This window comes from Ammodytes marinus (assembly GCF_949987685.1).
Source record: "Ammodytes marinus genome assembly, chromosome: 20".
Classification (NCBI taxonomy): Eukaryota; Metazoa; Chordata; class Actinopteri; order Uranoscopiformes; family Ammodytidae; genus Ammodytes; species Ammodytes marinus.
Window position 1 is genome coordinate 14,615,581 of NC_137224.1, and position 15,000 is coordinate 14,630,580.

The following is a 15,000-nucleotide window of genomic DNA, read 5'->3' on the forward strand; positions in this document are numbered from 1 at the left end:
TCATCCCACACGAGCAGGAGACGCAAAAGTAGGTGGGTCCAACTTTGCTGCAGTTTATCCCTCCTGTTATGTTCATTTGTCAGGAACAGCAATGGTGTTCCGGGTCAATTTGACCCGGTGCATGTTTAAATCTCCAAAAGATGTCCTAAACCAAAAGAAATCTTAACAAGCAGTGTGAACATGTCATTACCAACACCATTAGTAACTATTCTATCAAGATTTAGTGCAATTTAGTGTTCCTTACCTCTAATCAGTAATGGTTCAATAAGGATAATTCACTCGTTTGTCATAAAAAAAATACATTTGTAATGTTTCACCACTTTATTACTTTTGAAACACTGGAGAAAATGTGAAAAGTCTCCAGAGACATTGTGCCTTGAAATATAGCCCTGCCTGTCTCTGCATCCCACATACTGGCTGTCGATTCATCCTTCGACCCCAGCCAGGATGAGGAGCCCCAAATACGCATCTAAATGTGTTTTGTCCAGCTCCTTCCACTTTTCCCCAAAAACACACCTCCCTTCTAGATTAGTCATTTCCAGAATGATTTTCTGTATTGAATCTGGCATGACCAGCTCAAAAGCTGACTTGATGTCAGTCACACGAGTCAGTGCCATTCTATTGGGCCCTGGCACTGTCTTTAAGGTGAAACTCGAAAAATTAGAATATCGTGCAAAAGTTCATTTATTTCAGTAATTTGACTCAAAAGGTGAAACTAATACATTATATAGACCCATTACATAAAAGGTGAGATATTCAAAGCCTTTATTTGTTATAATTTAGATTATTATGGTTTTACAGCTTATGAAAACCCCAAATTTAAAATCTCAGAAAATTTGAATATTACATGAAATCAATAAAAAAAGGAATTTTTAATACAGAAAAATCAGCCCTCTATAAAGTATAATCATGCATGTGTACTCAGTACTAATTAAGGCAAGCAGAAGAAGTTTCATACTGAAAAAATACTTTTAACTATTTTTCCTAGATCTTCAAACTTTGAAACGGGTCAATTTGACCCGGAACATAACAGGAGGGTTATGAAACAGTTTTTATCCCCCCCCCCCAAACTAAGACTTTTAATTTGTCACGTCCTGTCAGTGAGAAGCTGTACACACACAGCAGAATTTAATTTGGGCAAATAAGTAGAGCACACAGCCTCACACTTGTGGAGATGGGGCACTTGTCAATGGCTCAAATTTCATGATTTGGGCTCATGAGAAAAAAAACTCATAAGAAATCTCTGTGTCCTTACATGGAAAAATCTCTCCTGATGCGGCTTCGCAAAGCTTGAAAGGAGACAAGAGTTTTTGTTTGCACAACTACCTCATTTGCAACTCATCGAGCGATAAACCGCAACAGTTAAGCACTGAAAATGAGCACTAATGTCGCCCAGAGTGACTGTCTTAAATCAGATTCATAGAAAGAGTCGGAGGCAGCAAGCCTTTGACATGAACGGGAGAGAGAGAGTGGCAGCAGTGAATAGAGAGCAAGACTGTGTGTGTGTGTGTGGAGGGAGATATGTGTGTTTGTGTGTGTATGTGTGTGTGTGTGCACGCACGTATCAGACAGATTGTGTGTCTGTGTGGCTATGCTTTGATGTCTGAACACACACACACGTTCGCTCACGTGCACAAACACACACGCGCACACACACTACAAATGATTGTTTTTAAGAATTCAAGCCAGGGAGCTCCAGTAGGCAGTCTGCCAGCTGGCCACGGTCCAGAGAGTGGAGCGTAGCCAGCACAGAGAGAAGAAACCTGGCTGATACATGCACACACACTCTCACTCACACACACACACACACACACACACACACACACACACACACGCACTACAGACACACACACACACACACACACACACACACACACACGCACTACAGACACACACACACACACACACACACACACACACACACACACACACACACACACACACACACACACACACACACACACACACACACACATATTGTCACAGATGAGACATATTCACAAAGAAATTCACAGGAAAAAAACGCTTATATACCCTCACAATCTCACACACGTACACACACACACACACACACACACACACACACACGCACACACACGCACACACACACACACACATACCTATCCTCTGGCTCGCTCTCGCTCTTCCACACCTGTCCTTGTTTTTTGTCCCTTCTCTCATGTGCTCTCGCTCGTCTCCTTACCCCCCTTTCGTCTTTTCTCTCATCTCATCCATCTGAAAGCTCTCCACTTCCCTTTCACTTCCTCCTTCATCTCTCCCACCTCCTCCCCTTAACACACACACACACACACACACACACACACACACACACACACACACACACACACACACACACCCACACACACACACACACACACACACACACACACACACACACACACACACTCCTCTCCATACTCCTCGCAGCAGCACCAGATTGGGGGCTTTTCATATTGACAGCCCTGTTATTCTGGTGTCTCCTTTACTTTTGCTGTCCTTACGTTGTGCGCTCTATCACTAACCCACTCTCCCTTCATTTTTTCTCTCTCACCGTTTCCCATTCACGTTGCTTTGTTCCTCCTCTTCTTTCACACCGCCCCCCCCCCCCCTCCCTCCCGCCTGAGTTTTATCACTCATCATTACCCCGGGGATTGGCTTTAGATGGCTGATAGAGCCTTTTGGCTAATTGTCGCCATTTAGATTCACTGGTTGTTAACCAGTCAGAGTAATCACACACACACACACACACACACACACACACACACACACACACACACGCACACACGCACACACACACACACACACACACACACACACACACACAAACACAGTTGAGTGTTTCATGCATTTACATCACAGCACGAACACGCAGGCACACACACATGCTGGGAGCAGTGAGGGGGTGTTGGTGGTTTTGCAGTGCGACTGTGGAATGCGTAGGATGAGTTTTTATAGAGTGCTGTTTACTTTGGCCACCACCGTTAAACTTTTAACGGCTGCCAATTAACGGGCCGGCAAGGACACTCTGTGGGGCATGAAAGCAGCTGCTGGAGAACACACACACATGCACGCACAATCCAAGCCTTTTGGCCCCATAATGTGGACTTGTGTGTGCCTCATGTGTTGTGTAGTGTTGTGTTGTGTGTGTATGCGAGTGTTTCTGTATGTGTGCATGAGCTTGTGGTTATTTTGATTGCCCCCACCCCAATAACACCCCCCTCTAAACCACCACAACAACCCCGTACACACACACACACACAGACCCTCACCCACCCGCCCCACTCAACAAAACCACCAAGACCTCCTCTATCCCACCATGCAGTTCAATGTCCTTGAAGACGAGGAACAGAGTGGAACGACCATTCACCTCCCAGTGACCTCTTGTGTGTGTGTGTGTGTGTGTGTGTGTGTGTGTGTGTGTGTGTGTGTGTGTGTGTGTATGTAAGTGTAAGTGTGTGTGTGTATGGTGTGTGTGTTTTTAACGAGGAGGGGGGGGGGTGTTGCGATGCTTCATACTATTTGTCTTGGGTTTGGGGAAAAATGTGTTTTGTAGAAGGGCAAATTCCATCCAGTTGAATGCTACAAACACTTGGCAGTAGCTGACGGCTGTGGTTTCTGTCACCACTTTGTCCACTGTAAATAATGTCAACACATGTGGCGTGTTTGTGCAAAAGTGCATTTAGGATGAAAGTAGCACTAACTGGCCTTTTCTTTTTCTGCATTTTTCTGCATTTTTTTCTAAAATGGCCCATTTCATGATAGATTGTAGAGATAAACTGTTTGTTTAGAGGGCTGCTGAATGTCAACGCTGCGGATAAAACATCAATTCCCTTCTCGCTCTCCCTCCCTCTGACAGGCTACCCCAGCTATTCAGGAAGTCTTGCTTCTCCTTTTCTCCCCATGAGTCCCCTGGATCACCATAGCAACGGTCTCTACGGACAGCACCGCTTCTATGAAACTCAGAAAGGTAGGTTTGTGTGCGTGTGTGTGTGTGTGTGTGAATGTGAATGTAACAGTGAAAAGATTTGTATACATGTTGCTCAAACTGCTTAATCAGCACTCACCCCGGGGGTAAGACCAGCTGGTTTGTAAGGGTCGGGTGTTCCAAGTTCTTCTCGTTCCCATTTCTCCACATAACAAAGACACCTTTTAGGAAAGGCATTTTATCTTGTGCCAGCCAATAATGTAAACATGGTTGATAAGTTGATAACTGACATTTACCTGAACATTTTAAATTTTTTTGTAAAGTTCTAAAAGCAGGTCATGTCACTTAATAAATGTCTGAAAAAATAACATAATAGCTTTTTGCTAACCAATAACATTAAGCAATAATGTAAAAAGTTACGTTTCATTATGCTATTGGTTAGGCATTTTATTTTGTATTGGCAAGTTACTACATTATCTGCTTTTATTATATTATAAACAGAAACGATTATTAAGTTATTGGCAGGTATTATATTGTCTGCGGCTATTACATTATTTGCTTATTTACCCACTTTACAGCTAAGTCTCTCTAGATCTTCAGAAACTTTCAACTTAAGTCTTCTCCTCTCCCCCCAATAGATCACTTCTACCTGCGAGGCCTTCCTCCCCAGCCTCCTCTGCTCTCCAACACTCACAGCCTCCCTCAGCTGTCCAGGACTGGCCTGGGACACCCTCTGGGCTCCTGCAGCAGAGACATGGACAACAATGGCGGAGGAGGCGGGAAAAGTGCCAAGGACCAGGCCGAGAAAGGGCTTTCCTCTGCGTCCAAAATGAGGGAACGATCCAGCAGCAAGGAGCGACACCAGGAGAACAAACAAGACAAACAACATCAGCTCCATCACCACCAACATCATCAGACTAACCCGGCCAACGCTCCATCAGGCCTCCACCACCACCACCAAGCTTACCCCCACCCTCACCACGCTCTACTCCCTCACCTCACACCACAACAGGGCAGGGAGGAAGACCACAGACACCCTCTGGAGCGACACAAGGACTACAGAGACATTGACTCAGCCAGCCAGGAGACCAAACACATGAGCGCTTGTAAACTGTCCGGAGCAGAGAGCTGCTCTGGAGGAAAGGGGGCAGCACTGAGCAGCTGTGGTGGTGGTGGTGGTGGTGGAGTGGGCCGACCCCCTTCTGGAGGTGGCCGGCGCTGCTCCAAGGACGGAGCCGTAAACGGGGAGATGAGGATCAGCGAATCATCGGCTTCTCCCAATGAATGTATGAGAAGAGGGGCGACCATCTTGGCACCTCCTACTCCCCACTCCTCCTATTCCATGCCTCCACCACCCCCACCCCCTCCTCATGCCTTGCACATGGGCTCCACAGTAGCAGGAGGTTGGCTACACCACGCACATCACCATCCACACCCCGAGTTCTACTGTCCCCCGGCCCCTCTTACACTGACGCCCTCCAAAGATCCAGCATCAGGCAGGGAGGCCAAAGTCACCGGTCCGATGTACATGCCCTCGGTTGGGCCGCTGGGCGACCCAGCAGCCAGCGACTGTCGCGGAGCAGGAGGTGGGGGTGGGAGAAAGGGAGACGACAAAAGTGGAGAAGGATCCTCCGAGAGTCCCTCTAATCACCACAGCCGACTCAGCAGTTGCCAGAAGAAAGACAAATCCCAGCCACACACGCAGCAGCTGGGATACGGAAAGGCTGACAAACCCCCCGACTGGAGCCAGCACACGCAGCACTTACAACACAAACACAGCGGCTCTAACGCCAGCTCCCAGCTCGAGCTGCGGTCCTGCAGCCTCGACACATTCAGAGACGTGGAGGTTGTAGGCGATGTTTACCGACCGTCGCTGCCACTAGACGGCCAGGGGACACACCCCGGGGCCGGACAGGGCACGGCGAGGGCTGGCCCACACACCAGTACTCCTCCCTTTAGAGACTGTTCACATCAAGGACCTCATCCTGATGGGAGGGTGAGCTCAGGCTCCTCAGCTCACAGGGAGGGACAAAAGGTTGCCAGGATACGGCACCAGCAGCACAGCAGCCACGGCGGCGTCTTGACAGAAGACAAGGGAAGAGACGCTGTCCAGACCGCACCTACCTGGGGGTCTAGAGGGGGCTACACAGAGGACCAGAGAAAAGCCTCCCATCATGCATCAGTCGGTAACGCTGAAGTCAGAGGGCTCAGCAACAGAGGCCCAAGCAGTGACCATAATAACCAGCCCCATTGTCAAGAGCCTCCTCCGGCCCCTCTGTCCCGCTCCTCATCGCACACCACCACCGAGGGCGAGGGCAGCGCCATGAAGAACCTAATGAACTATAGCTCCCAGCAGCCTTTGCTGCTGCCACAGCGGGGCCCCTTCGGAGGTCTGGGCTGCCTCAAGCGAGAGAGTGGAGAGAGATCAGAGAAGGGGGACAGAGGAGGAGGAGCTAAAAGCCACCCCTCCCCGCAAGACCCTCTCAAACAGTCCCTCCCTCCGCGCCGAGGCTCCACTAACGAGGGAGAGAGGGCCGACAGAGGAGGGAAGGAGGCTGGGGAGGCAGGTGAGGGGGAAGTGAGGCAGCCTCCGGTGGGCATCGCTGTAGCGGTAGCCAGACCCCCCCACCGCTCCCAAGACAACGCCCCCGGACACAGCAGACAGGGCAGGGTGCTGCCCAGCATGAAAGGTCAGACATCATTTATGCTCCTTGCACTAAGAAGTCAATTAATGCTATTTCTGTGCTCGAGGCCGAGTTAAAGGAGAAATCCATGATTAAACACCTGAGCAAAGTTATTGGTGTTTTATAAATCTTACATATCTAAATCCTTTTGTATGTTTATTGAGGATTAATACCAGTGATTAACTGGCCAAGCGAAACAGAGAATCTCAAAGCATGTCAGACCCTCAGACTCAAATTGCAAACAGCTTCTGCCCATGCAGGGTCAAATTCACTGTAAAGAGGCAGCGATATCGATTTCTACACTCACTTTTAGTCATAGAAGTGAATGAAGCATATTGAGGCTTGTAGGTAAGACGTGTTTAATTTTATGCAGTACAATATCTGCGGGTAGACTTCCCCTTTAGAAAAGAAAAACATTTGAAGATGTGACCAGAATGTCCTCAGTGCTTTGTGTTTTTTCAGAAGTACAGGTGTTTGTCACATTTACATTCATATCATACAGTACGTTTTGATGAAGGTTTGTGTAAGCATGTTACTTACTGGGTTGTATTCACATTTCAGGGGTGTCTCGCCCCGTCTATCCCCTCGGTCGGGAGGCAGAGGAGAGGAAGAGGATGACAGAGGAACAGATCAGCCTTCATCACCTGGACAGAGACAGAGAAATGATCATCAGGTGTGCATGCGTTCACACACACACACACACCAACATACATGAACGTACACACACACACGCGCACACACACACACACACACACACACACACACACACACACACACACACACACACACACACACACACACACACACACACACACACACACACACAGTGTCTTCTTTTCATTTTCCGTCTCTCATCTGATAAGCTGCACTTCTTTTATTCTCTCTCGGCCTCTCCCAGTCTGAGGCTTCTCTGCTTCTCTTTTCTCTCATCCCCGTACTCCATTTACTCTTCTCACCCTTTGATGTGGTATTTCTGTACCCCCGTACTCTCTCTCTCTCACTCTCTCTCTCTCCCTCCCTCCCTCTCTCTCTCTCTCTCTCTCTCTCTCTCTCTCTCTTCTCTCCTTCCCTCGTAAGATGAGATGTGGTGCACTAATGTAAGGGGGGGGGGGACTAATATACGGATGTCTCTTGAAGTATCGGGCTCTTATTATGTAGTCATATTAAGGGGAAGAAAACATATAATTAGAAGTCATAGACCACTGGCACAAGATGATGGCTCTTGCTGTTGCCGTCACATTTCCTTTTTTTTCTTGATGATGATAATAATAATGGTAGTCGTGGCAATGAAGATGACAAGGATGAAGATAATAGTCCTAATGATCGGTGATGGTGTGGATGAGAATAAGAGGACATAATCAAGATAATGACAAAAGTTCATCCTGCCCTTCCTCCGTCACCTCCACAGGGAAAACAAGGAGCGCGTGGAGTTTGCCAGGATCCACCCCTCCAGCAGTTGCCACGGCGACCTGACCTCTCACCTCTTGGTTCCCGGAGGGGCCAGTCAGCTAGGGGGGGCCGACCCTACTGCACACGCCCACCACCATTGGATGCAGAGGACAGGAAGTCCCTCCCTCTGGATGGGTCATTCATACGGTGAGTAGGGTGGAGAGGAGAGGGGATCAACACGTGGCGTTTTTGACGGGGTCAGGGAAGCTTTTTGCTTCACAAACATTGTGGTATTCAACTTTAATGCTCTCCGCTTGAAGATCATATACTGTATATGCTTTCTATTGTTTTGCTGGGATCACATGTCAGTCGTCATCATAACCATGGTTCCAAATGTGTCATACTTTTTTTTGGACATGTTTCCTTGAGAAAAACCTTTATATTTGTTAAATGTGATAACTTTGATTGATAGGCTTAAGATTGAATGATGGTTGCATCATATCAATAAGTTACAGACACTGGCAAAATAAATCAAATAGAAAATAGCAAACTTTGGGCACTTATGCATAGATTATTTATTTTTATAATTTCACTAACAACCCATTGATACAATACACTCTACATTGCTCCTTGTAGAGTGTATTTTTAACAATTTGTTAATCTCATCCCAAGATTAACCCATGATGTACGGCAATATCTTTTCAGAGTAGTAAAATATTTGAATTAACGTTTTAAATGTGTATATCTTTATTCCAGGCTTGAGCCACGTGGGAATGAGCCCCGGCTTCCCACCAGGTCTGCCCAGCTCCCTGCAGCCTGTCTTGGGGTCGCTCACCCAAGACCCCAACTCCCAACTGGTTGTCCTTCCAACAGAACCGGGGTCACACCATCATCTCGGTACGCTGAGCATCCCTTTTTCCAACGTGCATCACAATACACACAGCCCAGAGCCCACATTCATCGCAGTGTACCCGTCTCACTGCCCCCTCCCCCTTCTCTCCATTTTTACCATTAGTGCAGCTGCCATTTCTCTCCCAGAGTTTTAGTATCATTGGCTAATCATAATATAATGCTCAACTAAGTCCCTCTGTCAGTAGGACCGTGTTTTATAGCTTAGTTAATGGGAGCAGCTATTCCATTGCCCCCTCTGCGTGTGCTCGGCGTTATGCAAACCAGTTTAACTGGCGCTCATCTCTTTGGTGTGGTGGAGCGCTGGTGTATTTGGATTCAGGGTTCTAGTGCGTAGATGTGTGCGTGTGTATGTGGACATCTAAAGTCGGTTGTGTGTTCATGTCTGGAACAGCATAAGACATTGTTCAGTGTTAAGGGTTGTGTTGTACATGTCAGCTATTGCTAAAGAGAGAAAAGATTGTGTGTGTGTGTGTGTGTGTGTGTGTGTGTGTGTGTGTGTGTGTGTGTGTGTGTGTGTGTGTGTGTGTGTGTGTGTGTGTGTGTGTGTGTGTGTGTGTGTGTGTGTGTGTGTGTGTGTGTGTGTGTGTGTGTGTGTGTGTACGTGTATGTGTGTGTCTCAACGGCGCTTTCCAAACAGGCTGTGAAATTTAATTATCTCCCGCCTCCCTCGCCTCGCTCCGTGGGAGTTCCTGCAGAGAGGGGAAGTGCATCCACTGAACCCTTCCCCTGGGAAACATTAGCCCACTCAGGCTAATCTCACAGAACAAAGGTTCCCAGCGACATGGCAGCCAAGGAGGGATGTGTGTGTATGCATGTGTGTGCATGCACGCGTGTGTGTATCTGAATTCACATGTGCCGTGTGTAGGGCTTTCAAAAATGTTCAGGGAAAACATGGTGTTTCTCTATGTGCGGAAACACCACGTTTAAGAAGAGTTAAAGGAGGTGAATGCAGGATGTGAGGCATGCATTCAGGATTCTGTGATTGTGTCTGAGGGCAACGTACACCTCGTATGGGTCATGACGGTTACATCTTCAGTTAAATTGGTGGAATATCCACGTATAAGGGCAGTTCAAGAGTCCCATTGACACATTTTTTCTCTTAATGAATTTCCTGGGACGCCGCAGCCCATGAAAATATTTCCATACTGACTATGTCGCTGCTTATTTATTCAAAAGATGAAATGTGTCAGGTCGTACTCTCTTCTTCTTTTTTTGTACCAAAACTAAGGAGTATTTTATTCCTCCTTCTCTCTGTGTGTCTTGCTCTAGACGTTCTGGAGCAGTCAGGTCTGTGGCCCCCTGTGTACGGAGGCAGAGGCCCTCCCTCTCACCTGCAGCATCACCCCGTATACTCCCGCTCCTCGTTCCTGCGGCAACAGGAGCTTTACGCCCTGCAGCATCAGCACCAGCAGCAGCAGAGAGCCATGGAGCACATGCAGCGACACTCCTTAGCACAGGTTGGAAGACTTGACCTAACAATTACATCATGTCAATGTGCTTTTGCAAAAAAACTGTGCTCATTTTGGTTTGAGATATAGTGCAACGGGACTTTTAGATGACAAAAAATTGGTTGAACCGCTTAAGGTTTTAAAATCAGTACAATTTGGCAATGTTGAAATGCATTATAGATGGCGTCAGCAATTCTTGAGAACGCTTGTTGTCAAAATCAGTAAATATCTCCTAGGCTCTATAAACAGGCATGCTACGTGGGCCCCTTTCGTTTACTTACCAGTTTACAAAGCCTAGGCTGTTTATTACCACCAGAATATTTTTTAGCAAACACACAGGACGCTCAGGTTGCTGATCTTGAGGAGACATTCACTGATTTAGATTTTTACAACATGCATTCTCTAGAATCGTTGACTGAACCTTCAATTCATGTGAAGAATTATGATTATAAAGGCTTATTTCTTAAGATGCTATTTTTCTTAACATCCATTTCCCTCTTTCACAGAGGAAACACGAGGAGCATGCCAGCATCACCATAGAGGACTCTCCTCATGAAGCCTTCTCATCCAGAACTCCCTCCTCTACTTCTTCTTCTTCTTCCTCTATTTCTGCGTCCACCACCACCACCACCTCATCGCACGCGGCCAAACCCTTCTCTCACACCCCTCCCCCACCCAAGACGCCCACCCCGTCGCCGGGCATGTGTCCTAGCAACCGCCAGTCGCCGTGCTACCACTCCCCGTCCAGGCGATCCCATCCGCCCAACCCACTCACCCCTGCACCCAGCCCTGCAGCCGCTGCACCCCGCTCCCCAGCACTTAGCCCGGCCCCTTCCCACCTCTCCAAAGGGCTGGAGAGGGCCAGTGACAGAGGAGAGGGACAGCCACCTCAGGAATACCCACAATCCCTAGAGCCAGGTAAGGTGTTGCGAGCGAGTCTATAGGGCTTCATTGATTGATTGATTGATTGATTGATTAATTGATTGAATGCATTGCTGGGCTTAAATAAGAACTTAGAACTAAGGAACATCACATCACTCAAATCCTTCTCAAAATCTATAAAACACTGGTTACTGACAAATGAAATATGCGGCCATAATAATCTGGGATAGTGTGTAGTCTTGGTGTTTACTAGTTGTGTTTTTGTCTGCTCCTTGTTTGTGCTTATGTGTTTTTTGTCTGCATTCATGCCACTTGTGTGCTCCTTGTCTGTGCTTTTTGTCTTTGTTTAAATGCTTATGTGTTTTAACGTGCTATATGTTCGTGCACTTTTATCTGTGTCTGTACGCTATTTGTTTCATGTTTTTTTACACATCACCAACCTGTTATGGGCTGGAATAATGGAATAATGATTGTGTCATTTTACTTGTCTGTGCTTGTGTCATTTTGTTTTTGTGCTTATGTGTTGTATTTTTGTAGTTTTTTAATGTTTATTTGAAGCCATCAACCTGCCAGGGACTACAGGTGAAAATTAGCCTGCATGGCTAAATCTGGCACATTTACATGTTGAACTTTGGTGCTCATGTTTATCAATGTGCGCTGTCCCTTCTAAATAAAGAAATCTAAAAAAAAAAAACGAAAAATGTAACCCCCCATATAGGTTAAAAAGTCAGATAACAAAAAATAAAGAGACAGAGTGAGTGAGAAAAGAAAAAAAGAGGGATAGTGGCTGCAGAAATGTTGCACTAGTCCTTTGAAGCGTGGTATTCTTTAGATTTTTACAGAAACTGTTTGAAGCATGGCTGATCCCTCGCTCTGTGTGTGTCCTTGAACGTGTGCGATTTTTTTTTCTTGGGCTGAAGCTAAAGAGGGACAGTTGGAAGTGTGGGTCAGCCATTGAGGTCAGAGAAAGCATATGGGCCGTTCAGTGTGTATGTGTGACCTGCCCAGTGTCTAGAGCTCACATGTGTGTGTCCCCAAGCGGGAAGGTCAGGGAAATTTCTTCAGACTGACCCCTCCTTATCCTTCAGTGGTCCTTGAGAAGTACAGGCGGAAGGATACACATTCATCTGGCAGTGTTGTCAAGGGGGGCGGAGGGATACCATCAATAATAAGAGCGCAGGGGTGACAGAGATCAATATCCCACATGGATCCATACACTCACTCACTCACTCATGCGGCTGCACACACACACACACACACACACACACACACACACACACACACACACACACACACACACACACACACACACACACACACACACACACACACACACACACACACACACACTGTGTTTTTCTGCACCCTGCTGTCTGTCCATTATGACAGCTGTAATCACGTGCTTCATCCCGCCTGCCTGAACAGAATGGCAATGAATATAAAACGGACCGACTTAAACATAATGGAGCTTTCCTATTTCCTGCAGATGCTTGTAAATAAACCGTATGTACTGTATGTCTGTCGGATAGGTTTTGCTGTCAGAAGGCCTATTAAACCTTTGCTTTCTCCCTCTTTTATTCCAGACCTTCCTCCTGTTTACACCTACCCTCCCAGCACCATGGGTTACAAGGCCGGGCCCTCGCCTCCCGAAGCCCAATTGGCCGAGCAAGCCACGGTGGAGGCGGAGCCGGCACAGCCTGACTCCAAGTCCCTCCCACATTTACGCCACATCCAGCCTCTCACCCAAGAACAAGAGAGGAGGGAAGAAGAGGAGGAGGATGAGGGTGGGAGGGACTGTGAAGTGGTGGAATCCCAAAGCCGAGTTGTACAAGAAGAGAAAGAAGAAAGGAGTTTGGAGGCAAAAGGGTTCTCCATCTCCGTGCCCCAGAGCAAGAGATCTGAATCGCCGCCATGCCCTTCTTCCCAAACACCACCTCCTCCGGTTTCAGATCCAGCCTGCCTGGCCACGGCCACAGGCAAAGCCCTAACAGTACAGCTCTCTCTGGGTTGCATTGGACAGAAGGCCAGCCTGGAGGAGCCCCTTCTACCCAAAGAGCAGCAGGATGATAGGGAACACGGGGAAAAAGAGGACACGGAGGGAGAGAAAATGGAGCCTGAACCAATAGAATGTACTGTCTCTGTGCCTGTAACGCCTGGAGTGGAGGAGAAGGTGGTGGTGGTGGTGGTGGAGGAGGAGGACAAAGATGGAGAGAATGTAGAAGTGGTTGAGGAGGACGAGGAGGAAGAGGAGGGGAGTGGGATTAATCCAGAATGTGAGGACTTGGTGGAACTAACGAGTAATAGCTCTCCCGCTCCCTTCTCCCCATCCTCTGAGCCAGCCGTTCCAACAGCCAGCACATCGGCCCAGCTCCAAGGGGCCTACATGTGGAGCCTGGAGCTCCTCATTGCGGCGGCTCTGTGTGCCACCAGAGATGCCTTGTACCCACCAGTCCCTGCCCCTACCCGGGCCCCGAGCCCCCCGCCCCACCACGGCATGGAGATACTGGGGGAACTGGCCGAGCTGGAGATCCAGCAGAGGAGCAGGGAAAGCCAAGAGAAAGACCCAGACGGTGAGTTGAAAATACGCAGTCATTGTCCACTGTGCCTTGTCAACCTTTCTTATGCATTCTGCCATTGTGGGACAATTTTAAAACAGTTAAAGGTTCATGAAATGTGTGTGGGGAGAAAAAAAGAATAATAATTTATAAGTGTCCTTTTCTTTAATACAACCTATATGTCATTTAAATTGTCACATCTGTTACAGTTAAATTGACCAAATTGATCCTGAAAAAAATCAGATCAACTCGCTCGCTCTATACACAAACACACACACACTTACAGTAAACCAAAAACCAAAAAAAAGTCATGTGCAACCCAGATGTGGAGACTATCAGCGCATACACTCACACACACACACACACACACACACACACACACACACACACACACACACACACACACACACACACACACACACACACACACACACACACACACTTTTCGCACTAACTGCTTACATCCTAAGATCAGACTCACTGTTCTTGCCTGTTGACCATATTTTTTCCCTCCGGAAAGGGTGTGTGTGTGTGTGTGTGTGTGTGTGTGTGTGTGTGTGTGTGTGTGTGTGTGTGTGTGTGTGTGTGTGTGTGTGTATGTGTGTGTGTTTGGGGGGAAGACACAGAGATGGACAAACAAGCTGGGCTTCAGACACAAGCCAGGACACACACGTACACACAAACACACAGACAGACTCTGCCCAGTGTGTCCCTCGGGCTCTGGCGTCTTGCTTTGCTAATTAGACCCTTTCCTTTAAAACACTTCTCCTGTAAGCGCTCCTATTTCCCTCTCGTCCCTCTGAGAGAAAGTGTTTTTATTTATGCCAGCATCTGTGTGTGTGTGTGTGTGTGTGTGTGTGTGTGTGTGTGTGTGTGTGTGTGTGTGTGTGTGTGTGTGTGTGTGTGTGTGTGTGTGCGTGTGTGTGTGTGTGTGCGTGCATGTGTGCGTGCGCAGCAGTGAGCGTGTGTGTGTAAGCTGTTAAGTAATCCCAGATGAATCCCCGCTCTCCTCCATCAGTGTCTATGTGTCTCTCCACCAGGCAGCCTGCTCCCTCTTTGTCACCCCCCACCCCCCTCACCTGCTGCCTCTTTTTCCTTTTTTTATTAAACCAATGTAATCTTGTGTGTAAATCCTGCCTCTGCCAGCCTTGTTGACGGAATTAATAAGTATAAAAAAAATCATACGTCACTCTGCAGTCTGCTGT

General features: G+C 47.6%; 1 protein-coding gene across 2 annotated transcripts in view; it reads left to right on the top strand.

Annotated features, from left to right (window-relative positions):
• Nucleotides 1–15,000, top strand: part of bahcc1b (BAH domain and coiled-coil containing 1b) — a 65,223-nt gene that overhangs the window by 32,560 nt on the left and 17,663 nt on the right. For both annotated transcript variants that reach the window (XM_080049599.1, XM_080049598.1), the window contains exons 4-11: nucleotides 3,857–3,967; nucleotides 4,564–6,615; nucleotides 7,171–7,282; nucleotides 8,018–8,205; nucleotides 8,755–8,895; nucleotides 10,180–10,367; nucleotides 10,865–11,276; nucleotides 12,824–13,810. In XM_080049599.1, the coding sequence (XP_079905725.1) occupies nucleotides 3,857–3,967; nucleotides 4,564–6,615; nucleotides 7,171–7,282; nucleotides 8,018–8,205; nucleotides 8,755–8,895; nucleotides 10,180–10,367; nucleotides 10,865–11,276; nucleotides 12,824–13,810 (4,191 nt within the window). The remainder of the gene's footprint in view (nucleotides 1–3,856; nucleotides 3,968–4,563; nucleotides 6,616–7,170; nucleotides 7,283–8,017; nucleotides 8,206–8,754; nucleotides 8,896–10,179; nucleotides 10,368–10,864; nucleotides 11,277–12,823; nucleotides 13,811–15,000) is intronic.